Genomic DNA, 27,218 nt, shown 5'->3' on the forward strand with positions numbered 1-27,218 from the left:
GCAAACACTGCCCTGCAATACTGCAAGGTTCTGACCAGGAGCTCCCAGGCTCATGAGCAAAAACGCTTCAGCTGCACTTGATCCAGAATTATTTTCTAATAATGTCTGAAGCCCTGATGGCAGCCTGGTGTGCACACCTCCCTCTGCTCCCCAGATTACTTCTAGCCCAGGGGGTCTCTAGCAAGCAGCAGAGAGGCTGAAAGTCCAGTTGCAGGAATGCTTCCGCAGGCCTGAATAACTATATTAAGTTTTCAGTTAGCAACAGCCATGTCCCAGTTTAACCTCCTGGCCTATGAAACTGCCACTGCATTCCTGTAACCCCATACAGCTGTAACAAGACAGGTGCCTGAAATGGTTAGTAAGGATTTCATTTTCACTAACCCAACGCACAAGTGCTCTGCAGTGCAACCTGGAGATGTACACCTTTACAATTAGAGCTCCCAAACGGCTGTAGTATAGTTTGCAGCAGAGACAGATGGACTGTGTTGTTATGACTTGTTCCAACTTCTTTACGTCCCTGCAGCAGCACCCCCTGGGGCTTGGTGTGCCCCAAACAGTTAAGAGAATTGTCCCTGCTCTGAGGAGCTCCAAGCCAGTGGGGAAGGGGTAACTAATGAAGAGGAGGGGTCACTGATACAGAGCGATCAGGATCGCACCCAAACAACTTACATTTGAATATGGCTAAATGTCAAAGTATCCGTCTAGGAACAAAGAATGCCGGCTATGCTACAGGATGGGGGCCACCAGCCAGGGAAGCAGTGACTGAAAAATAGTTGGGGGTAGTAGTGGATAATCAGCTGAACTTGAGCGCCCAGTGCAACACTGTGGCCAAAAGTGCTAATGTGATCCTTGGCGCATTGACGGGAATCTTGAGTAGGAGCAGCGAGGTGCTTTTCTCTCTGTATTTGGCACTGGTGTGATTGTTGATGCAATACTGTGTCTAGTTCGGGTGCTCACAAATGCAAGGAGGCGATTGATAAATTGTGGAGGGTTCAGAGAAGAGCCACAAGAATGATTAAAGGATTAGAAACCCTACCTTATGCTGATAGACGCAAGGAGCTCCATCCATTTATCTTAACCAAGAGAAGTTTAAGGCATGACTTGATTACAATCTATAAACACCTACATTGGGAACAAAGGTTTCATAATGGGGGTCTGCAATCTAGCAGAGCAAGGTATACCACAATCAGTGGATGGAAGTTGAAGTTAGCCAAATTCAGATGGAAATAAGACACATTTTTATCAAGGGACATGGTGGCTTCTCCATTACTGACCATTTTTAAATCAAGACTGGCTGTTTTTCTAAAAGAGTCACCCTAGGAATTACTTTGGGGAAATTCCACGGCCTGTTTTCCACAGGATGTCAGCCCAGTGATCACAATTGTCCCTTCTGGCCTTGGAATCTATAAATCTAAGCTCACAAATCTGCCACGTGGGCATGGCCAGCAGCTCTAAATGGACAGCGACACAAACTTGTTTAATGGACAACCTTACTGCTCTTACCCTGCAGATTTTGTTAAATGTGTTGTCGTGTTAAATCAGCGACTAAGGGTTAATAAACATCAACTAGATAGATGAGCTAAGGGTGACTTTTTTTCTATTGGGTAGCAGTGCTTGAGGTCAGAAAAAATGCAATTAAAGTTCCAGTTTATTCTGTGTCTGTATGTCCAAAGACAATGCTGATGAGGCATGCAGTTGGGGAAGCCTGCGAGAATCAGATTGGTATCTTGAATGCAGCTCTGTGAATAACGGATCTTTAAGTTTGTTGGGCAAACTGGAAAATAGCCTCCTTCCCTCCCCCCAAAAATTATCTATTATTTATTTATTTATTTATTGTTTTCTCAGCAAAATGAAAAACTGGAAAATGTTTAATTTCAGGTCAACCAAAATGTTTCAATCAGTCTGAAACGAAACCTTCTCATTCTGCTCATTCTACGTGTTTCCCCTTTCAGTCTGAGAATCTCTTCCCAGCTCTAAACAGCATTCACTCTGTTCATATTAATACTTTGCAGCTGACTGGTGTTTAATCCATAAATTCAAATTCTTATGCTGTACTTCTCCTTAGGATCTCAAAGCACCTTACAAATATAATTTATGGAAATTCAACATTTCTGTGCATCAGTAGCTTTCTCCCCATTTTATGGGGGAGGGTACAAACTGAAATAGAAATTAAAGCTCAAATTCTGAAAAGTGGCCATTAATTTGGGATGCTTCAAAGCCTGGCTGCTTTGTAATTCCACAGGTTATCTTGGCAGCTTCTTAGGTCCATTGAAAGCACAGATGGAAAATACAGCCTGGGTCATATCCCTGTGTGCTTTAAATGTCCCACGTAATGGAGCGTCCACTGGGATAGAAACTCCAATGGGCACAGCTCTCACTTCCAGGAAATATGCCTCTCTACATTTTCCTGTGCTCAGGTTCATTCCATTAGTACCAGCTATCCGCCCCCGGGGCACACTAACCTAGCCCTCTGTTTACCCTGTAATCACAGCCTTCCTGACATGTCCTTACATTCTGCCTATTCAGTGCTCCGACTCTCCCCTGGGACCCATCCCATCAGCCGTCGGATCACTGAATCGCCCTCCCCTGAATCCTTTCCCATGTGTGGCTGGCTTCCTGGGACTAGGCGGCTCAGGATGGTAGCCCAGTATTCAGCTGTGATGCTGCCACTGCCCAGCTGCTCTTAGAGCAAGTTCCCTCATTCCCCCGGCCAGGTGGTTACACAAATTAGATTCCCTTCCACCCGCTCCCTGGCTTGTAATTTACACCACCTTACACAGCGCCTTTGGAACTGGCTCTTGGTCCTTAGCCTAACAGGTAACCTCAATATTTTCCTGCTGCAATTTAAATCCCTCCCTCGCCTCCTGCCTTATGTCAACCTTCCACTCCAGTCCCTGCTCAGAGCTCCGTCCAGTGACAGACACCCCTCGGTAAGGACAGGTGAGATAGATTTAGGGAACTAGCAGGGGGGAAGCCCCTTTCCCTTGGCTAGCGGGTGGGCAGAGAGCTGCTGTTGCCCTGCTGCGAAACAGTAGGCCCAGAGGTTGAGCTCAGGTGCTCCAGTAACTGGCCAGAGGCTGGGGGAAGGAGACAGCGTGGTCTGGTCTGTCACTTACGGCCTGCTGGTGGAGGGGCACTTGGACTGTTTCTTTGCTGATTAGGGCAGTGAAATGAGTGAATTCCTGCCTCCCCAAAGGGTGTAGGCGGCTTCTCCACCCTGACACAAGGATGGAAATCAGGACGTCACTGGGAGTTGGACTGGGCACAGCTTGAGTACGGTCTAGTGATTAGAGATGGCAGAGCCAAGTGTACAAATGCCTGTGTTTGAGTCAGCTGTGGGTTCATACACGGGATCTCAGCATCTTAAAACCATGAACTTCTACTGTTTGATTGGAAAGACCATGCCTGTTATCATGGAGGTTGTTACAAATTCATAATCACAAACCTCTGTACGTGGTCTAGCCAAAAGAGAGGCACAAAGAGCCACATTGTGCTAATATGGCGTAGACGCACACGTAATGTAGCCCTTTTCAGCTGAAAGGCAGTGTGGCAAAATGGATGAGACTTGGCTCGCTCTCCTATGCCAGACTTGCATTCTGTGCTCAGCTCTGCATGCAGTGCAGAGCCCTTGTCCAGCCCCTCAGTTATCTTATCTGCAAACGAAGTGAACAATAGTCACCTCCCCCTGGGAGAGGAACAGGAGTCCTTGGTTACCAGGAATTGCCGCCAGCACACAAAAAACGAAGACCAGTAAGTAGAAATGACAGGATTAAAATCCATAAGCTTGTGGCTCAGTACTAGAGTTGGGTAAAAAATTTTCAGCAACTAGTACATGTGCCAAAAATGTATGTTTTGGGACACCAAGCCCATTCGTGAATTCAGGTTGAATTCGGTGAATAGTTTCAGCTGGAAAAAAAAGTGGCCATTTCAGAAATAAATGTTGCAACTTTTCTTTTAGCAATAACGTCATTTCAAAATTTAGTCATAGTTATTTTTTTTAAAAACCAGAAAACCCAACAACGAAACTAAATGGCAAACTGACAGAAAACTGTTGCAGCTCAACCACCACCCTGAAAATCAAAATTAAAACGAAAAGTTGGTTTAGATTTTTTGTTTGTTTGTTTGTTTGTTTCATTTTGTTTTGGGTAGGATTTTGTTTTTTATTCAAACCTTTTTTTTTTTTTTTCCAGTTTTTTGTTTTGGTGAGGAAAAAAATGAAAAAAAAAATTCACTTTGGGTTTGAAAAAAATTGTTTTTCAATTCAGACCCCAAACAGAAAAATCAATTATTTACTCTGTGCACCTAGCCTGTTGTGCCAAAAATGCAAATGTGGGCGTGTCATGTGACACCTGGCAGGTCTGCTTGTGAGGACACTACCCACGTAGGAGACGCACAATGCATACATACATATTACATGTGTACATGTTATTATTTTTACATAATAACACTTCAGCGTGTACTTCATCTTCCAAATGCTGCCTGAATCTTTACTAATTAATCCCCACAGCCCTTCTTACCCCCCTGGAGTAGTCTGTATTAACATCCCTGTTTCACAGAAAGGGAAACTGAGGCACAGAATAATTATCAAGATGGTCGGTGACAGATGAAAGCATAGAACTCTGGCCCTCTCTAGACTATACCACTCTATGGCTTTTCTTTTACATTGCCAATACCTGCCTGCCTGATTTGCAGCTGAGGCAATGGCTACATTGATGCCCCAAGATCAACTATCGGGGCATCAACAAGGCCTCCAAAATGTTCACACATAGCTGGGGCATGCCCTGCTCTGCCAAGCTACAGTGCTGGTGACTTAGCCTAGAGTTGAGGTCCATATTTTCAAACATGATTGTACACCCCGATTGAAAGCATGGCGGGAGGTCTAGGTTGGACATTAGGAAAACGTTTTTCACTAGGCGGGTGGTGAAGCACTGGAATGGGTTACCTAGGGAGGTGGTGGAATCTCCATCCTTAGAGGTTTTTAAGCTGAGGCTTGACAAAGCCCTGGCTGGGATGATATAGCTGAGGTTAGTCCTGCTTTGAGCAGGGGGTTGGACTAGATAACCTCCTGAGGTCCCTTCCAACTCTAATATTCTATGATTCTATGATTGTGCTACTAATAAAAATGCCCAGCACTTTTCATCAGCAGATTACAAAGAAGATAGGTGTCATTATCCCCACTTTACAACTGGAGAAACTGAGACACAGAGCAGCACAGCAACTTGCCCAAGAGCACCCAGTGCAGGGCAGAGCCAGGAGTTGACCTAGCTCTCCTGCACCTTAGGCCAGTGCTGTTGGCAAATCAATCCTCATGCTTCTGGGCACAAGCTGATTGCTAGCTGGCAGGTAGGAAGAAACGTCTCATTGTGGCTTAGCATTGTACAACTAGGTCCATTCCTCTGAAGCATTTAGCACTAACTCTGTCAGACACAGGACACTGGACTAGATAGCCATTAGATCTGTCCCTTCCAGCATGCCAGTTATCCTGTGTGCTTTCCTTGATTAACTGTGAGGATGTGAAGTCTCATCCTACCATACTCAACTGCGTTCTCCAGGGTTCTGCCTGATGCACACAGTCATGTATTCTTCGCTGGATTAGACGCTAGGCAGAGCCCTATTGTAGCTGAGACTGTGAACTCTTTCTAATGAAGTAGTTATGGGAAATAGCACAACAGAGTAAAAGACAAATGGAACACAGCTGCGTTCGCCCTCTAGATGAGGAGCTTCTTCAGAGGAGGAAAGGAAAAGCAACAATGTGAGGAAAGCTGTAAAGCCTCAAGGGACAAGGTGCTGCTATTGTGCAAAGTGGGCACCCGCTGCCCCCCTGCACGGGCCGGCCTAGAGCCCACCCCAATTCCAGGGGGAGTGGAAGGTGGGCGGCTGATCCAGGGAGGCAGCTCTGAGCTGAACTGTTTTGAGTTATAAGTTCTCTCTGCCCTAGCTTTCACAGAGCCGGTTCCAGCCCTTCCATCAGGAGCCACTTCTAGAGCTGTTTGGAAACCGTCAGAGTTATCAGTGAACATTTTGGCCAGGAACAAATATCTTTCATTTCTTCTCCAAAAGTTTTGTGGAAATCTTCCGGTTTCATGGCAGAAAAACCCGTTTTAATTTCTTTCATCAAAAATACTGGACATTAAACAAACCAACCAAACAAAACAAACCTTTTGTTGAAAAGCCATTTTTTAAACCCAGGGTTTGATGGATGATGCTTTGGATCTAATCGAGTGCCAGCCAGACCACCCAGTGCCAGCAGAGCTCCTCCACCCATCCTTGGAGGGGTGCCCTCCCCGGGACGCTGACACCCAGGGAAGGCCACGCCTGTTATCTCTTACCGGGTGGCATCTATTCTCCCAAACGGCACCTCACACATGAACTAAAATAATGAAACCAGCCCCCCAAGCCTGTCTGGCACAAACTGCCCCCCCAAAGAGCTGTGTGTTCAGAGCGTTATTGTACTCCCACCTCAGGTCAGGGGCTGACTTTCCCTCCAGTTCCTGACTTCACAAACCAGGCTTTTCCTCACACTGGGCTTAGCCAGTCTAAGGGCTTGTCCACACACCAGCCCCAGTGTGACTCCACATTGCAGCAGCCTGCAGTGCACTGCCAGCCCAGACCAGCCCATGGCACACGCCAGGCCTGTCACTGGGCTGTAGCAGTGGCCACACAGGACGTTACTGCACGGCAAGCCGTGTGTTGTAGCTGCACAGCCTGGCTTGCCGTATAGACATGCCCTGAGTATGTGTCTCGGGAAGTGTCCCCGTCAGTGCTGTGAGGTGAATGCAATGCCTTCTCTCCTCATGCTGGTAAAGGAGCAGGCCAAGATAGTGCAGGCAGATTTATGCCATACTCCTGCAGCTCCCTGGCAGCAGTACTGAGGTGGACACCAAAACAAACAGATTTCTGAGGGATCCCCACTACCTCTGCTGCAGACAGAGAACGGCTCCTGCCTTGGTCTTTCTGCCTGTACCAGCAGTGGGGAGAGGCTGGTGTGACTTGTCCGTGCCTAGGGTAGCCCGCCAGAAAATGCCAAGGTCAAGACAGGCTGCAAAAGGAGAGCAGATTCTCCCGTACCGGTGGGTAACACTGGAGTTAGAGTCCCTGACCAGTCACAAACAGTGCTCCTGACTTCGCATATTTGTTATCAAGAAGCTACGAGATGAAATCCACAGCCCCCTTTATTGCATTTCAGTCTCTGCCTCCCAATCAGCCATGGTCCAGAAAAGAGCCGTTATTTAAACTCTATTCCCGTTACCAAAATGTTCTCCAGATCCCCAAAGAGTCACCCACATTCAGAGAATTAAAGATGGGGGACAACAGGGATTTCCCCTGTTCTGTGACACACATGCCCCTAAACCCACAGACTCACAGAGGCTTAGCCCCTACACACTCGTCACGTGCCCACCTCCGTGCACACAAACCCCTCCTTTCTCAGCCACCCTTTCCAGGCACATCTTTTCACACACAGGAGACTCCCCCAGCTAGCAGGGAGCGCTGCAGCCTGCCCCTAGCTCTGACCGCTGAGTGAGGCCTGCGAGGCTGGCTTGCGGAGAAGGTCTGACGCCCAGGCAGGTGAGCATGTGTTTGAAAGTGCCCCAGCAGGCACCGGACTTAGGTAGCAGTCACAAAACTGAGCAGGCGGGTTAGCCCTGTGCTAGAGCATTCACCTCCTTCCCCCAGCTGGTCTGAATACGCTTGCCTAGAGCGGCCCAATGCAGGAAGTCCGTTCTGAGCATGTGTAACGGATTGGGACCACAGGTGAGTTCGGCAGAGGCACGCCTGTCTTCCCCTGTGCGTGCAGCTGACTGAGTTTAGGCACCTCTGGGGGTCTACGGCAGCTGAGTGGCGGGGTTTGATTCTGGGCTTTATGCAGCAACACCCCAGTGCGCTGCCAACTGGGGTAAACCTGCCATGCCCTGGAGTGCTGTGCACGAACTGTCCTTGTGGCCCTCGCTATTGTGCACAAGACCTTACCTCGTGCACAGCATGTTAGTGCACGACACACTCCCACCCCAGCTAGCCACGGGACGACTGGCTGGCTAGACAAGCCCTAAGGCTGTAATTTGGCCCTTTCTGGCTGGGAAGCAAATCTTACTGTGAACCAAGGGCAGCCAATTCAGCGAACCTGCAGACAGCCTGCAGCCGCTCGGAGTCTGGCAGCTCTGAAACCTGCTGACAACTTACATCTGAGCCCCAATTTTCCTGCTGTGCAAAGCGAGTCAGACTAGAAAAGGAGAGTCAGAGTGCGGCTCTGCGGTGTGAGGAGTCCCAGCTTGGTGGCAGTGGTGGGAGGCACTGGGGGAGGGACACCATGTTTCCACACCCTGTGGGTCGGGCCTGGCTTTTCCCCGTTGGGCGGGGCGTGGGTTCAGCCTTCGCCGAGGTGCTGAGCAGTCGTGCACACAGGCTGCGGATCAGCCGTGGCAGGGCCTGAGCCCTCGGAACATGGGGCCTCCCAGGAGCTACCGCAACCCTGAGGGCCAGCCACCAAAGCCAGGAAGTGTCATTGAACAGGCCAGTCTCAGCAGGCCAGGCAGCTGCCAGTGTGGGAACGTCAGAGGCTGGGAGGGCCCGGACGCTAGAATTCGTGATACCAGGGTAGCCAGTCCAACAGGAGGAAGTGTGAGCTCCTCACCCGACTTGTAACAGCCTAGGAGTTAGACCATATGCCTGGGAGACGTGAGTTCGCGTCCTCTCTCTGCTCAGGCAGAGCAGGCGTTTGAACCCATCTCCCACTGCTCACTGGCATGCCCTGGCTACAGGCGAGTGGCTATAACGGGGCCCATTGCTATTTTTTCACAACAAAAAGCTGACCTGGCTCAGGCATAGAATCCTAGACAATTAGGGTTGGAAGGGACCCAGGAGGTATCTAGTCCAACCCCTGCTCAAAGCAGGACCAACCCCAGCTAAACCTTCCCAGCCAGGGCTTTGTCAACCCAGGCTTAAAAACCATTAAAGATGGAGATTCCACCACCTCCCCAGGTAACCCATCTCACGCCAGGGCAGTTCATAGCAGAGACTCCCTAACAGCCAGAGGTGCCTCCCTCCAGCCCATCAGTCAGGGGCCTAGAGGCCCAACCAATGGGCATTAGGTGCCTAAATACCTGCATGCAGCTGGGTCCTCAATACGCACCCTTCCCTGCACTGCACTTCCCATCTGCTTGCTGGTTTCTGAGGATCCCTTTCTTAGGTGCCTAACTCTGTGTGCAGTGTGGGGAGCCTGGCTGCCTACCCTGGGGATGAAGCTGGTCCCTTGTGGATCTAGCCCCAACGGCTTTACAATCAAGCCAGTCCACTGAGGTGAAGGGGCGGATTATTAACCCTTAGAGGTCACCAATAGGGAAACAACCTTCAGATCCACAGCACAGTCGCTCCACTTATCCGGTGTCAGTAGTAGGTTGTTAGCATTTCTGTTGACTGGCCACTAGAGGGGCCTGAGATTCACAGTTGGCTGCTGTGAGACAGCTGAGCCCACTGAGATGCAGGAATCCTGGGTTCAAGTCTAGGTTCTGGAGGAGAATGTGGTCTAGCGGCATGAGACCGTTCTGAGCCTGACGCTAGCTCCTTCTGCTTCTGTTCACACATCCCCACCCGAGCTGCTGTCCTGGATGTTCTGCTCTTCACCCCCCGCATTCAAATCCAGCTGCTTCCTCCTCCTCCCCACTGGCTGGGCACTAACAAGGCGGGGGCCTTGACAGCCCATGAAACACAGTCTTCCTACGCTCAGTTCCAGGGCTCCGTGCCTCCATGGCTGCCAGGAAGAACAACTGCAGGGATACGCAGCTGAGCCACTGCAGCCTGAGGTGGAACTCAGTTGCTCTGTGGGGTGGAACATGCTCAGCTCAGCTGGCGTGGAGCAGACGTGTGAGGATGCACGGTGCCTGGAGAATAACACTGCCATCCTACCAACCCTGCGCATGGCAACGTTTATGCCCCTTTGTGCACCTAGCCTTAGAGTTCCAGTGCAATGGACTAGAAGATAGTGGATGGTCTCTGCTTCGAAGAGTCCCAGGTCAGAAGTATTGAGGGGCTGCAGTACAGGAATGAGATGCACCAGCAGCGCTGTGGAAGGGGCCCAGGAAGGAAATAACGGGGGTGCATTGATGGAGCAAGCAGCATTTCTTCCACTAAAATATCCTGGGCCAGATTTAAAGATGTGTGTGTGCCCTTGTATGGTTGTGCAACTCTTGCTGCACATAAACCTTGATTTACACAGGCACACGCTTGTATTACGTCAGCAAATCAAGATGAATACATCTGTAAGTTGGGCATTCAATTCTGCTCCTGCCTCTCTGGAAATCTGGGCCTAATTTTAGAAAACAAAACAATGAGATGTGTAATTCTGAAATAAAAAAATAATTCAGGATCATGAGCTGCACTGACAGATCCCACTGCTCAGCCCTCATGTCCTCTGCCCTGGAACCTCTTCTGGTCTTTCCGTTCCATATAATTTTCACCCAGACCTGGAAAAAGCAGGACCTGGAGTCTTCAGGCCAATATTCATGTTCCTCACACACAGGTGTCTGCATTGCTCTAAAATTAGATAACGTGTCTTTCACCAAGAGGCTCCAGCAGGCAGGGCCCTATAGCATTAGGGACAGTACAAAACTCACAGCGCCTGCCCCAAAGAGCTCTCGGGCTAATCGCCAGAGGAGCTGAAAGCGGGCGCAGAAAAGGGCTGGACGTGTTCTAGAACAAACAGCTGGTCAGGAGCAAAACTGGGACTAACACACAGGGCCACTGAAAACCAGTCCCATGCCCAATCCACGTGCCTTCACTGGAAATGGCTCCAGCATTAACACCCTCTGGCTCGCCTTTCAGACCCCTGCAAGCCACTGTTTCTTCCACAGTAGAGCTGAACATATATGAAGTAGGCTCAAGCACCGAGATGGAAGCCAAGGACAAGGAGAGATGCCCACCAGAAGCCATTTGCCTTGTATAATAAGAACCTGAATGAATCCACTAATTTAGCCAATGCCACATATATTCCCATAACTCAGACTATGAGGATCTTTCTGTTAGCCATTTACATGTATACAGACATGTCTATTATAGAACATTCTTCTAACAACCCCCTTCCTGTAATGGAAACTGAATACGTTTGTTTAATACAGTCTTTTAAGTTACTAGTCAGCTTCTCCTGCATCTGCTTTCTGTGGGTTTATTTGGAGTCCCTTATGTTGCTCTTTGACACAGGAGATTGCTATGGTGCCAGGCCAGAAGGGACCATTATAATCATCTAGTCTGAGCTCCTGCATAGCATCGTAGGAGGGGAAGGGATCTTGAGAGGTCATCGAGTCCAGTCCCCTGCACTTAGGGCAGGACCAAGCATTATCTGAACCATCCCTGACAGGTGTTTGTCTAACCTGCTCTTAAAAATCTCCAATGACGGAGATTCCACAACCTCCCTAGGCAATTCATTCCAGTGCTTAACTACCCTGACAGTTAGGAAATTTTTCCTAACGTCCAAACTAAACTGCCTTTGCTGCAATTTAAGTCCATTGCTTCTTGTCCTATCCCCAGAGGTCAAGGAGAACAAATTTCTCCCTCCTCTTTGTAACAATCTTTTGTGTACTTGAAAACTGCTATCATGTCCCCCTCAGTCTCCTCTTCTCCAGACTAAACAAATGCAATTCTTTCAATCTTCCTTCATAGGTCATGTTTTCTAGACCTTTAATCATTTTGTTGCTCGTCTCTGGACTTTCTCTAATTTGTCCATATCTTTCCTGAAATGTGGCACCCAGAACTGGACACAATATGCCAGTTGAGGCCTGATCAGTGCAGGGTAGAGTGGAAGAATTACTTCTCATGTCTTGCTTTACAACACTGCTGCTAATACAGCTCAAAATGCTGTTTGCTTTTTCTGCAACAATGTTACACTGCTGACTCATATTTAGCTTGTGATCCACTCTGACCCCAGATTCCTTTCCGCAGTACTCCTTCCTATGCAGTCTTTTCCCATTTTGTATGTGTGCAACCGATTATTCCTTCCCAAGTGGCATAACCTAGGCCAGAGAATTTCACCCTGTTCTGTCTATAGCAAGCCCATTCTCTGGCATTGCCTTTAAAAATGCATGAGGGTTGCTACTAGGAGAACTCATTTCATAGTTATTGCCACATAATCACATGCTTTTATGGAAAATCTGGCTTGTCAAACTAACCTGATTTCATTCTTTGATGAGATTACAAATTTGGTGGATAAAGGTAACTGAGTAGATGTAATATACTTAGACTTTTTAAGGCATCTGAGTCTGATTAAAATATTAGCACTACACAACATCAATAAAGCACACATTAAGTGGATTAGGACCTGGCTAATTGACAGCATTCAAAATGTAGCTGTCAATCATCATCAAAGAGGCCTAACAGCATTCAACATTTTCACCAATGATCTGGACGTAAATATGAAATCATGGCTGATAAATGTTGTGAATGACGCAAAGATTGGCAGAGTGGTCAATAATGATGAGGCCAGGACAGTCACACAGAGCTATCGGAGTCGCTTGGCCGGATGAGGATATTTAAACAAAATGCATGTTAATACAGCCAAGTGTAAAGTTATAATCTAGCCAAAGAAAGGTGGCTCACGCCTACAGAATGGGGGTCTGCAGCCCAGAAAGCCGGGACTCTGAAAAGTGTTTAGGGCTCAGAGCGGACAAATTGAACGTGAGCTCGCAGTGTGAGGATGTGGGAACACGGCGAGTGGCATTCTTGGCTATATACACAGTGACGTAGTGAGCAGGAGCAGGGAGTGAATTTTCCTTCCAAGGAGCTGCTACTGTGCATGGTGCTTGTGTTGGTAATTTCACCGCCAGGTTGATTTCCAAGTGATGTTCTCCATATGGGCCATTTTGAGTATTTGTCCCTTTGGCTATGGCTGGGCCTGTCTCTTGCATTGTCTAGCACTGCCTCATCTGCCACCTGCAAAGCTTACCTGTCCTCCACTCCCACTGAGCACAGAGGCACTGGTGGTGTTTCAGTTATTGGAAAATCTAGTTTGTGATGCTTGCCCTTGTATGGACATGGCAATGTGTGTCTCCTCCAAGGCAGGGCACTAACTGGCCTCTGTTGAAATTGTAGCTGGGAGTTGCTGTCGGTAGTTTGGGGAATTTATCTTGTACAATTTGCAGTGAGCCGTACAGCTCATTATGGTGCAGGCAGAGCCTCTCTCTTAGTTGGGGGCCTGGGTGATGCTAGACAATTTAGATGTGCAAGACACTTTTTTCCTTTGTGTTTCATAGCCATTGCACAGTGGGTGGTGGCTCAGAAAAACGCCTCTAAGGATGTGCCCTTGTCACTCCCCATCCAGTGTACGTTACAGGGCTGCTTCCATCACCCTTTACAAAATGATTTCTCTTCTTGCACTAAGTACCTGTAGCAGCATGTGCTGGGCATTTGCCTTTTTCCTGTTTTTATTTTCCCCACAAAACATGCTTTGGTGGCCCTTCTTTGCAGACTGCTTCACTGTGTTTGCCTTTATTTTATGTGTGGGGAATAGCTTCCTCTATTTCTCCCGCTTTTCATTTCTGTAGCTGTTTCTTTGCTTGCTCACTGCTGTGGTGGATACCAACATCCTGCTGAAATTCCAACGCTGCCTGCTGCGACATATTCGTATGGATTCTTTGAATGAAAGCTGAGCTTTTCATAATCCCTTGATTTCAGCACAGAGGCTTTAAGAAAAAAACACCAAATGTTGTGACACACTAACGTTGGTAACACTGAAACACTGTACATCAGGCAACGCGCGTGTTCTTCTGACCGTGTATTCAGAGCTGCACATTAGGCATTCCACACTGGAATCTATTTGCATGGCATAACAAATACTCCTTTATTGAACCTCCCAACTATAGCCATTGCAACATCTTCTGTAGGGTCAGTGGGGAGCTGTCCTGGTGCTAAACCTGGGGGGTTACACCAGGAAGTGGTTGCAAGGACACTGTTGTCTGGTTTCTGGGACCAGGGATTATGGATCATTTCCAACCTAGATACACTGTGCTGTGGGGTGGAGCCAGAAATATTTGGAGCTTCCCAACCACAGTGGGGAGAGACAGAGGAGCCAGCCAACAGGTCACCCCCGACCCAGATTTGCACCCAGCTGTTAACACGGTGCTTGGAAAAAGCTCTGGGTGGCTGGTGTCCGTGGAGGGGGATGTGGTATGATGCCGTGGAGGATGCCGTGCAGTAGGCCCAGCAGCTGTCTCTGCAATGGCTCGTCGCTCTCTCAGTGGCAGGGGAGGATTTTAGCGCGTGAGAAGCAGTAGACAGAGGCCCGCTCACTGCTGCACCAACATGGAGCATTACGCTGGGTCCCTGCTCCCCACAGTCCAGTCCTGCACACCTGGAACCCCACGCTGCTGTTATTGTGCGGGCGGGGGGGCAGTATCTGGGCACTGGGTGTAAGCAGGGGGTTTCTGGTGCACCAGATGGACACGTGGGCAGGCACAATGACACGAAGAAGCAGACTGAGCCGGCTGGTGACCCGGCCTATCCCACGGTGTCTGGTCTCACACGGTGCCCAAGGCAGGATGGTCAGATAACAGTCCAGATGTGACCGTAGTTCCTGGTGGGCTGCGCCAGCCAGCACCGATGGGCCCCTAGGGTCCTGCAGAACTGGCCTCTCAGGGCCCAGACTTTGGGGCTCTGCCCCTGACTGAGTGTGTCAGGCCTAGGTCCAAGGCACGGTTGTGTTGGTTCCAAGCTACTGGAGCCGAGCACTTGCCAAAACGCTTCTACCTGCTGCAGGAACAGCCTCCTGCTGTGATAGCTCTGCCGGGGCTGGCCTGGCCCCACTGGCTCTGCCATGCCCTGCCCAGTGAGCCCCAGGCCTGCACCAGGGGGCAGCCGAGGGGCAGGATTTAGGCATTCTAGGGAGTGCCAGGGGAGTGTATTGCTGCTGCCTGTTCCACATCTGGCTCTGACCAGTAGGAGGCAGCTGTGACTAGCCGCACCCTTGTATTCACACCTGCACACTAGGGCCAGTGCTGGGCTCACCCAGTGTCTCAGTGTGGAAGCAGTTTCCAGCCCAGCATCAGTCGGGATCTTTCTCCAGGGCCAATGCCCAGTGAGACACACACAGAGCATGACCTGTCTCAGCAGCTAATCCACACAAATGTACTCCACTGGCCCGTGTTGCGCTCAGCTCTAGTCCTTTCCTTTACAGCTGCAGCCCTTCGACGCCAGTCTAATCCATCCACGGATCGGCACACATTTGATGCTTAGCTGGGTCAGCTGCTGCCTGCCTGCCAGGGGTGGATGCTTTGCAGTAGTGGGTGACGTGATTCCTGTGTGTGCATTGGGATGAAAGATTCCATCCCTCCCTATCCCCGCTCCCCTATAAGGTAGTTCCCACCAGCGGCTGCTGCTTCACTCTGCACCTTTCCCTCAGGGGTTCCTCTCTATCAGACCCCCAACCCAAAAGGGGGCAAGTGCAGTGCTGACCCCGGCCCCAGCACACAGCTGATGGGTTGAGGGGCGGGGCTGCACCACTGAGCATGCTCCGGGAGGGAACCTGCAGCCCAGCTCTATTGGTGCCCACAGCTAGATCCCATCGGGCAACCCCAGCTCACCGGGTAGTTGAATGACTCAGATCCATAGGTCCCAGTCCCTAGTGAGGATGCCTGGGTCTGTCCCAGCTCTGGCACGGATTGGTACTGTTTGCACTCCAGCAGCACCTCACCCCATCAGCCAATAGCCTAACCCAAGTGCACTGGGAACCGTGCAGACACCTCGGAAGAGATTGTCTGCGTCCAGGCTTACTGTCAAACCGGCCTGGCCCCAGGGCACACGGCGCAGCAATAACAGAGCAGGGGAGGAGAAGCAAGGTTTCCTGCGTGCTCAGCCAGCACCCTGACCGCTGAACCAGGCTGCTTCTGCTGACCCTTGTGCCAGCATGTGAGTGAATTCACCTGCGTGCGCCGGCTGGCAGGACTGTGAGGCTGAATTCATTGCACCTGGCCCATTTCAGCCATGGGAGCTGCCAGCACTTCCCAGAGCTATGCTAGTAATTAGGACACTTGTCCTGGTTGGTGAGTTAACCTGGTTGTACATTTTCCACCTCTCGGAAATGTACAGTGAGTTTAATAAAAGTTTCGTGAGCTCCTGGAGGCGTCACATGGGGCAGCTCAGTTCCTGGGCAGGGGAGAGGGGATTCCAGCTGGATTTCGCCCTGCAGTGGCATCAATTCACACGTGCCCCTACATGTTGTCTGTTCTCCCCCAGGTCCCTCGCATTAGGCCAGCAATACACCTCGCTGGGGTCCCAGCCCATCCTGTGTGGCTCCATCCCCGGCCTGGTCCCCAAGCAGCTCCGCTTCTGCCGGAACTACATTGAAATCATGCCCAGCGTGGCCGAGGGGGTGAAGCTGGGGATCCAGGAATGTCAGCACCAGTTCCGAGGCCGGCGCTGGAACTGCACCACCATTGATGACAGCCTGGCCATCTTTGGCCCAGTCTTGGATAAAGGTAAGGGACCAACGCTGCAGCTCAGCTAGACAACACGGCTTCCAGAGTGGGGAGGGAGATTCCTCTCGCCATCTGTATTCCACGACCAGGCAGAGGCCCTCGCTGAAATCAGGCCCTATCATGCCAGGTGCCGCACAGACAAAGAGACACAGACCCTGCCCTAAAGCGCTCCCAATGAGTGGGAGGGGAGACAAAGGCACAGAAAAGAGAAGGGACGTGCCCAAGGTCACCCAGCAGGTCACTGGCAGAGCCAAGAATTAGACCCCAGGTCTCCTGGCTGCCAGTCCAGTGCCCTGTCCACTAGATCCAGTGCCTCCCAGCAGTTGTAATCCTTCTCAGCACAGCAGCCAGAGTTGCCCCCCGAGCCCACGTCAAGACGCAGACTCGGCAGCTGCATAGGTGCCATCCATTCCTGACGTGCCGTGGAAGGTTTCAGCTGGGCTGGGCTGCAAAGTTTGGCTCTGCTCTGGCAGAAGCCGGGGGATCTGCTATTGCAGCCCCTGCCCACACAGACCAGGCCCTGCTGCGTGGCCTGGCTGGGCTCTGCTCACGACAGCAGCACTCAGAAGACAAGTCCCCACTGCCAGGGAGAGCCTGCCTTGGCGACAGGGTCAGAACAGGCCCCGACGGGAGCGTCTTCGAGGAGGGATGGCCTCTGCCTTGCCACAGGGGCCGGCTCTTCCCACGAAGGCACGCTGCTCCGTTCTCGGCCTAAGTCCTCTGCCCAGGCATCGGGAGGCGCGGCTGGGCATGGCCATAGGCTTCGAGGGAAGCCCCCTGCCTGTGACCTGGGACGTGCAAAGGAGGGAAGCCGACATCCCACCTCTACTCTGCAGGCTGGCCCAGGGCTGGAGAGACGCAAGGGGCGGCTGCAGGCTGGCAGGAGCCATGGGGGGGCCTACAGCTGCTGCCTTGTTTTGCCCAGAGGTGCAGACCCTACTCTACATGCCTCAGGCCCCCTGGGTAGAGGTGGAGCATTGCATGCTGGGAGCAGGAGCACGACAGCCATACTGCCAGAGCAGTGCTTCTGATCTGGGCTCCCAAGCCTGTCCTCCAGGCAGTGTCTGCCCCAGCCACACACAGCTGCTGCCTGGCACTGCTCACCGGAGTCCCTGGCCAAAGACCCAGGGCTGCATGACCCCTTCAGAGAAGCTGCTTCTTTACTCTCTCCTCCCTGTTCCAAGACTCCATCTGGGCTGAGCTGAGCCCCTTCAGGCCTCTGCTAATACTAGGGATGTGAGACACCCCCTACCCATAAAGACTAGCCCTCAGCCTCTGGTTGCTTCTGAGACGATGACTGATCTAGTCACCGAAGCAGAGGACTAGCAGTCAGGGCTCCTGTGACCCATTCCCAGCTCTGCCACTGGTTTGCTGCACAGCCTTTGAAAAAGTCTCAGACTCATAGACTTTAATGGTCCGAAGGGATCATTACAATCATCCAGTCTGACCGCCTGCACAACACAGGCCCCAGAACCTCACCCACCCACTCCTGGAATAGACCCGTAACCTAAGACTGAGTTCCTGACATCCTCAAATCATGGTTTAAAGACTTCAAGGTACAGAGAATCCAATAGCAAGTGACCCAGGCCCCATGCTGCAGAGGAAGGTGAAAAACCCCCAGGGCTTCTGCCAATCTGCCTGGGGGGAAATTCCTTCTCGACCCCAAATATGGCGATCAGCTAAACCCTGAGCATGTGGGCAAGATTCAGCAGCCAGACACCAAGAAAGAATTCGCTGCACTAACTCAGAACCCGCCCATCTAATATCCCATCACAGGCCACTGGCATATTTACTGCTAGTGGTCAAAGCTCAGTCAATTGCCAAATTATACCCATCATTGTCCCATCATACCATCCCTTCCATAAATGTATCAAGCTCAGTATTGAAGCCAGCTAGGTTTCTTGCCCCCACTGCTCCCCTTGGGAGGCTGGTCCAGAACTTCACTTCCCTGATGGTTAGAAAGCTGAATCTAGTTTCAAGTTTAAACTTCCTGATGACCAGTTTATATCTATTAGTTCTTGTGTACAGAACTTAAATAATTCCTCTCCCTCCCTGGTATTTATCCCTCTGATGTATTTATAGCCAGCAATCATATCTCCCCTCAGCCTTCTTTTGGCTGGGCTAAACAAGCCAAGCACTTTGAGACTCCTCTCATAAGGCAGGTTTTCCATTCCGTGGATCATCCTAGTCGCCCTTCTCTGCACCTGTTCCAGTTTGAATTCATCTTTCTTAAACATGGGAGACCAGAACTGCAAATAGTACCATTATACAAGGTGCTAGGGAGACCTCATCTCACCTGATACATCCGAGGATCGCATTAGCTTTTTTCACGGCCACAATACATTGGTGGATCATCCTGTGATCAACCAATACATCCCCAATTAATAACTAATTTATACCAAAATGTTTTGTTAATAGTCCCTAAATGCATGACCTTGCACTTCCCACTATTCAATTTCATCCTCTTTTTATTACTCCAGTTTACACTGTCATCCAGCTCTTCCTGTATGTTATCTTGATCCTTCTCTGTATTGGCAATACCTCCCAACTCTGTGTCCATCTGCAACCTTTATTAGCACATTCCCACATTTTGTGCCAAGGTCAGTAATAGAAAGGTTAAATAAGATTGGTCCCCAGACCAATCCCTGAGGAACTCCACTAGTAACTTCCCTCCAGCCTGACCGTTCACCTTTCAGTATGACCTGTTGTAGTCCTGTCTCCTTCTGGGCCGCAGTTTCCCCATCTGTGGAATGGGGACAGTTAATGCTTCCTGCTCTCACATACAGGCTGGGCGGCATCAGGAATGTTGCGGGAGGCTGATGACTGTGCCAGGGAAGGCCAACGGATTATTGAGAACCAGCTGAGACCGTTGCTGGAGGGCAACCATTGTCTCTGGGCCCCGGACACACTCCGGGTCAGACTTTCACAAGCCTCAGCACCTCAACACAGTCCCCAGCACCTAGGCTGCCCTGTATGGAAACTCTGGCATCACTTCTCCCAGCTACCCACTGCCAGGAGGCTGGATTTCCTCCCCCACCCCCGTGCACACTAATTCCACAGGCTCCAGGGTCCCACTCACCCCAGGCAGCCTCAGGCCCCATGCTAGCAATGCTGGGAGATACCAGACCGCTGGCAGTAGGAGGGCAGTGGGGCCAGGTGCAGTGGAAGGGAGCTGGAGCGAGGGCAACTTGCATCCTGGTGCTTTTGGCTGAGTGGAGGGGAGCACAGAGCCCATGACGTGAGCTGTGAAAAGGCCAACGGCACCAAGATAACCCCGTGGCTTTTCTCAGCCATGCCACTCACAGTCATTTGCATCTAAACAGGGGTGTATAGACTGGGATCAGGGGCCCTCTCGATATCAACTCAAGAGACTTAAGAGGAAGGGGAGAGAAAAGAACGAGGGGAGAGCAAACTAAGCTTATACTGATGAGAAAGAGCTAAGCTTCCCCCCCTACTGTGAGGCAGGGTGAGTGATACGTCCCCGCGCCGCACTCGTTTCAAATTGCTGCACTATTCACACGCCCTTTAGCCATTCTGATCTGGGGGGGTGGGGAGAGCTCTCAATAGGGATTTCCCAGTGACGGCAGGCCAGGGGAACACTGCCCCGTTGCTACGCGGTGCTCTCGGGGAATGCCAGCTTGCTGTGCCGTGGGGACGCTGGAGGGCGGAAACTTTCTGCATTATGCTGGTAATACAGTGTGACACCGAGGGAACAATGGCAAATTGAGTGTCCCAGCAGGTAATGGGCCTGGCTGGGAGACAGTCGCAGTGGTGCACTGTCAAGATCTCTCTAATCCGCCCTCCCTAGCCCCTCCCTGGTTCTGGGAACTTCGCTTGTTCATTTCAGTGCTGGGAAATTTCTCCCCAACTCCTTAGGCAGCTCTAGTGGGGATTTTCAAGTGTATTCATTTCTATTTCCAGATCTTCCCCAGCCCTGGGATCTCTTCAGATTCCCCCATCACGCTGCCGGGTTTGTGCATGGCTCCTGCCAATGGGTTGCTAAGGCTCTGGGGCAAACCTGGCTGTGGTCTAGCATGACTCATTGGTGCCTGGAGCTGCAGAAAGCATGTTCGAGCCAGGGTGCCACTAGCAGAGTTACCATGCACTCCCGTAGCTGGACCAGAACAAACTGCTCTCGTGGATGGTGCTGACCCGGCCAAGTTTCCAGCAGTTACTTGTTTGCTGGTAGCTTGTTCTAGCTGTGGGTCTTGCACTGGTTTCAATGTGACTTGACAAGTAAACGCTATATATTAGGCTTGTGCTCCCAACTTTTCCACCATCAGGATGGATGGAGAAGGCTATTAGCTCTGTCTGACTCTTTCCTGCTTGCTTTTCCCCTTAGAAATATCAGTAATGCCAGGTTTTTTCTTCCTTGTTCCAGCTGGAGGTCTCCTTGGATGAGTCCTGGGCCCAGTGGAGTCTCTCTTGGCCCTGGTGCCCAGGGGCAGGCATGTTAACTGGGGGGGAGGGCAGTACTGTTATTCCCCAGCTGAAGCAGAGCCACAGATGAACTTTGGAGCACGTGCTAAGTGACTCGCCCAGGCTGGAGCAGAGGAAGAAAATGAACCTGTGTCTCCTGAATCCCATCCTAGACCAGCCAGCTTAGCCATTAGGCCATTGTTCCTCAGCCGGCGAGTTATGGTTACAAATCATCGCAATACAAGTCCCTGCCCCTCTCTCTCAGGCCTGGTCTACACTGCTGGCAATATTCAGCGGCGGTTGACGGGCGTTACACAAGGTACCCAGACTTCCGTCGACTTCATAACTCCCATTTAGCGCTCCGTCTCCACTGCACTGTGCCGCGCCGATGGGAAATGCGCACTCGTTGACACAGCGCTACGCTTTTTGGGGAGGTAGTTTTATTAGCTCGACATCCGGATTGATTGAGCAGTCTTCACTGCCGCTCAATTGAACAGAATAAATCAATCTGACAGCGGCGAATTTGCCGCCGTCAGTGTAGACATAGCCTCAGCTTCCACTAGCGGGTCTGATGTGATAAACGTGCTGATTCACCAGTCAGTGGGGTTTTGGGGAGAGCCGTCAATGGGGATCGACAGGTGGGATTGTATTTAGCAAACACAATTTAGCTAAGAGCTGACTGCACGGGGGAGGGGGGATGGAGGAGGGAGGCGAGTAAAGAAAGTTGTCAGACATCAGTCCCCTAAGAAGGCACAAGGCAGATTCCCCTTTTGCTGGTCACCATAAAGCCGTGTCTAAATTGAAGTGAAAAGTAACCCAGCTGAGTTCTACCGCAGCTCGTTTGGCTCCTTCTTATCCACACATGCAAGGAAAAAAAGTGTTAAGGAGTCATTTTAGGTCCCATCTAGACTAGTTAAGTGAGTCACAGGATCCAGTTAAGATCCAGGAGTCCCTGACTTGTTTACATGGACTGATAGACTTCAAGGGCAGAAGGAACCATGGTGATCATCTAGTCTGTCCCCCGCAAATCGCAGGCCACAGAACCTCCCCCACCCGCTCCTGTGATAGACCCGCAACCACTGGCTGAGTTACTGACGTCCTCAAATTTAAAGGCTTCAAGTTACAGAGAATTCACCATTTACACTAGCTTAAACCTGCAAGTGACCAGGCCTCCTTGCTTCCCTCTGCTACATCTCACTGAAACAGAAACTAACAAATTCAGCGCTTCTTTAGTGTCCCATTTCCATGTAACGGCTGCTGCCGTGCCCATGGGCATAATGTGCAATTGTCATCTGAGGGGAGATGCCTGCTCACAACCTCCATTAAACTGTGATACATACAGAAAAACAGCAGCTGGCCCTGGAGCATGCCACGTGAGCGCCCTGTCGCCAGGCCCCGCCCCGGAACATGCCACGTGAGCGCCCTGTCGCCAAGCCCCGCCCCGGAACATGCCACGTGAGTGCCCTGTCGCCAGGCCCCGCCCCGGAACATGCCACGTGAGCGCCGTCGCCAGGCCCCGCCCTGGAACATGCCACACTATTGCCCTGACATGAGGCCCGGCCCCGGAAAATGCCACGCGAGGGCCTGGACACCAGACCTGGCCCTGAAACATGCCACACAAGTGCCCTGATGCCAGACCCGGCTCTGGAACATGCAGCATGTCTGCCCTGACACCAGACCTGCCGTGGAATATGTCCCACTGTCTATTTGGCATTGAACTTCCTATTTGTATGTGTGATGTTGCCTTGTCTTTGCATCTGATGCTTGTCTGAGCTTTACAAACCATATATTTTTTTCTGTTTTGTGCTGCATTAGTGTCATATATATGCAAAATCTTGACCTCCGAGTCACTGCTTGCTTCCTTGATATGGTGTGCTTTTTCCTTCTTCTTCACGTCTGCAAGCTTTGTGTGGGAAGGCACTAGGGACTGAAGAGTATGATAAAGCTTTGGTTAGTGTGCAGGCGTCATTGCCCTCCGAATCAGAACTGCTTATGTCTTATTGGCGAAACAGCAGCTAGAGGCCCCAACCCAGAGCAGATGCTGTACCTCAGAATGGGAGTCCTGCCTGGAGGGGTTTACAGTCTAACAGATAAGGCAGAAGAAGGATGCAAGAGGATAGAGACACAGTGAGGAAAAGTGACTTGCCTAAGGTTACACAGCAGATCAGTGACAGAGCTGGAAATAAATCCCAGACCTCTTGAATCTCAGTCTATCAACTAGAGCATTTTACCTCAACTGTGTGTCACATGCCCTATACTGCTAGTGAAGTGTACTCCTCTAGTTCAAGTGGTGATTCTGCAGCACGGATCTCAAGAGCCTTGGAAAGGCTAGAATCCCTCATGCTTCAGGGCCATAACCACTGACTGTTTGAGGTTGAGGAGGAAGCTTTTCCTGGGGACAGGTTACACCATAATTGCTTAGTGTAGGATTTTTGCATCTTTCTCAGAGCATGTGGTGCTGGTCACTATCAGTGGCAGGATACTGAGATAGATAGACCATAGATTTGATCTAGTGTGGCCACCCGCCAATCTTGTCACTAGTGGGACAGCATCAATGGAGAGGATTTTACACTAGTTGGGCTGAGGACATGGGTACTGAGCCCCAGAATGGCTTGGAGGACAGAGTCTCCATGCAACAAGTAGCATGTCAGATTTCCCTGGCATGCTCAGCATGTGGCTGAAGGTGACCTTTGAAAGAGAATTCTCTTGGGCTGAGTGTGGTCCAGGATCGATTCACATACCCACAGCTGGGCACCCAGTAACCATAGCAGTGAATCTCTTCAATGCAAACCTATTGATTGGAAAGCAGGCATCACAGACAAACAGAAAAGACTATACAATGCCTCTCTTTAATAAGCCTCAATTTCCCAAGCATAAATCCTCAGTGACTGTCCTGGGCCCACATTGTATCCTGAATAACAAACAAAGCAGGTACAGATACCAATTCTAGATGGAGACGGTTTCCTTCCTTCTTTTGTTTCCTTTAGATACTTGGTCTGTTTTCTGAGTCCTCCATAGCACAGCCTTGGCTACCCTGACTTTCTGTTCTTCTTCTGCTTGAGTACCTGCTCTACGTCATGGTCCCTTGTGGCAGGGTGTTGGCTACCCTGACTTTGGTTCTAAAGTCCCTCTTCAGATGTTAATTGGGATGTCTCTATATGGCATGTGATATTCCCCCATACTTATACCCTTTTTCCAGAGAAGTCATATGTCCCCAAAATATACCCTGCTAGCACTTAGTTAGCATGTCATGATTAGCTATAACTTCTTTTTCTAATTCATTTTGGAAGGGACAACAGGGGTCAGCTGACATGTCCATATCATGAATAGTCACCCGGGCACCTGATGTCGTGCTGCTCTACAGGGTCACTTGGCCCAGGTCAGTTAGTCCCAGATTCACAATTATACACCCATGTGTACACACTAGGCGAACTGGCCATTGGCTGACCATGACCATTGGTCTGTCACATCAGCACAGCTGCACACACAGGGCCTGGATAAACATTCGTGGCTTATGTCAGTGCCAAGTGTAAGTTCTGTATTCTTAGTGATTTGCCATACACTCTGTCTAGTGCTTGGTTGATAAAGGTAACTCTGGTGACATTTCATATTAAACTTCTGTGAGACATTTGATTTAGACACACATGACATTATAATGAAAATATTAGCATTATCAAAATCAATATAGCACATATTAAATGGATTAAAAACTGGCTAAATGATAGATCTTGAAAAGAAATTGTAAATTGGGAATCATCATCCAATGGGGGAGTTTTTAATGGGGTTCCACAGAGATCTGTTCTTGGCCCAATAGTATTCAAGATCTTTATCAATGATCTGGATTTTTTTTTTTAATCATTGCCCGTAAATTTTGCTGATGACACAAATAAAAAGGAGAATAGCAAGTAAAACCATGGGATGTAAAAACTTAAAGAGGCAGTGCAGCCCTTAAGTCCCCTTCTGGACCATGCTCATCCCATTTCTGCATCTGTTTCCCTTCCCATCTTTGTGTGTTGGGGTTGTAAAGCTCACTGCGTGTTTGTACACTGAAGGTGCACTGAGCTGTGCTGCTGTACAGAATTACTGCAATACAAGTGATAATGGTAGAGCATAGTGGAGCACTGGGTCCAGTATAAGTCAGGCAGACCCGCACTTTATATTTAAAGGTTGACTCTTCTAAGCAATAAAATCTGCTTACTTGGAAGGTCTTAACATTTGCTGTACCTCCTGGGTGTGCTGGAGAGTTAGTGGCTCGGAAGTGGGGTCATCTGAGCAAGTGCTTCCCGAAATACAGATCCCCCTTAAAAAAAAATATGAGCTTGTATTTGGCAGTATTAAAATATATGTTATTCAAGGAAGCCCAGCTTACCAAACAATCCAGAGCACTCTGTAAAACTGATTATTTATCGCATAAGCACAGCTGCCTTCCCTTCTATCTGGGATAAAATCTGTTTCTCTCTGTTTTTGATCACAGACTTTAAAGCATAATATCAGTGAGTATCCATTGTTCCTCATATAGTGTTAATACAGACCTTTCACAAAGAGAGTCGTCATCAGTGTGAATTAGCTTTCAGAAAAGCCCTTACTTGACACACTTTTATAGCACAACAATATTGTATACAATCAGTTGATTCAATGACTTATCATAGGCGGTTCAGACCCTCACAAAAGTCTATCTCCGCACTCCCTAGGTTGACAGCTTTGTTTACCTTTTATGTAAACATGCCTTCATTAGCTCTGCTGACAACCAGGCTGGCCAGCCAAGCAAATACACATTCCTTTGTCTAAGCCAGACTGGGCTAATGCACTGCTTGCCAAACACATTTTAAGAACATAATTCTAGCATATATTCATAACTTTGCACACAACCCATACATAGATCACACATGGACATTAATGATCAGTGACTTATCAGTTTTCCAATGCTATCTTACATGCCACCGTTTGGGTATAGATCATGACGACAGTGGGTTAGGTGCACTGAGTGTGTCAGGCCTGACAAGAGTGACTGAGACAGAGTAGTAAACCACCAATGGGTCTCTGTGTCACAGCAGTGTAATGCACATCAGCACAAGTTTATGGAAAATAAACACTGTCAAACACTCAATATATTTGTGATGAGATTACAGGTTGGGTTGATAACCATAACAATGCTGATGTAATATACTTAGCCTTATCTAAGGCATTTGACTTGGTACCACACAATATTTCAATTAAAAAATTAGAACAATATACAATGAATATGGCACACACTAAATGCATTATAAACTGGCTAATTGATAGGTTGCAAAATGTAACTTTAAAAGGGGAATCATCATCAAACGGGTCTGTTTCCAGTGGTGTCCTGCAGGGATAGGTTCCTGGCTCTAGGCTATTTCACAATTTTATCAATGACCTGGAAGAAAACATAAGATCATCACTGAAAAAGTTTGCAAATGACACAAAAATTGGGGGAGTGATAAATAACGATGAGGTCACTGTTTCTGCGCGATCTTGACATATGGTAAGCTGGGCACAAGAAAACAATATGCATTTTAATATGGTTTAATGTAAATGTACACGTCTAGGAACAAAGAATGAGGCCGTACTTACAGGAAGGGGGAAGCAGACACTCTGAAAAAGATTTGGGGGTCATGGTGGCTAATCAGCTGCACATGAGCGCCCAGTGTGACGTTGTAGCCCCAAAAGTTAATGTGATCTTGGGCTGCATAAACAGGGTAATCTTGAGTAGGAGCAGAGAGTTTATTTACGTCAGTATTTGGCACTGAGGTGACTGCTGCTAGAATTCTGTCCAGTTCTGATGCTCACAATTCAAGAAGCATGCTGATGAATTTGAGAGGGTTCAGGGAAGAGTCATGAGCATGACTAAAGGATTAGAAACGCTAAATAGATTGGGCGCCCTCAGGTTAACAAAGAGAAGGTGAAAGGGTAACTTGATTACAGTGTACAAGTACCTACATGGGGAACAACTATTTAATAATGGGCTCTTCCATCTAGCAGAGAAAAGTGTAACATGATCCAATGACTAGTTGAAACTAGCCAAATGCAGACTGAAAATAAGGCGCAGACTCTTACCAGTGAGATTAATTAACCATTGGAACATGTTACCAAGGGTGGGGGTGGATTCTGCATTGCTGAGAATTTTAAAATCAAGATGGAAGTTTTTCTAAAAGATCTGCTCTAGGAATCATTATGGGGAGTTCTCTGGCCTGGGTCTCACAGGAGATCAGACTAGATGATCACAACCATCCCGTCTGGCCTTAGAATCTAGGCCAGGGGTTCTCAAACTTTTTTCTCCAGGACCACCTTTGAAAATATTTCAGGCTGTGATGATCCCCCCAAAAA

General features: G+C 49.5%; 1 protein-coding gene across 1 annotated transcript in view; it reads left to right on the top strand.

Annotated features, from left to right (window-relative positions):
* Positions 1–27,218, top strand: part of WNT3 (Wnt family member 3) — a 98,352-nt gene that overhangs the window by 54,918 nt on the left and 16,216 nt on the right. Inside the window, exon 2 of the mRNA XM_067556216.1 lies at positions 16,213–16,454. Coding sequence (XP_067412317.1) covers positions 16,213–16,454 — 242 coding nt within the window. The remainder of the gene's footprint in view (positions 1–16,212; positions 16,455–27,218) is intronic.

Source organism: Emydura macquarii, unplaced genomic scaffold (genome assembly GCF_026122565.2).
Source record: "Emydura macquarii macquarii isolate MOO-44397 ecotype Brisbane River unplaced genomic scaffold, CSIRO-AGI_Emac_v2 contig_1692, whole genome shotgun sequence".
Classification (NCBI taxonomy): domain Eukaryota; kingdom Metazoa; phylum Chordata; order Testudines; family Chelidae; genus Emydura; species Emydura macquarii.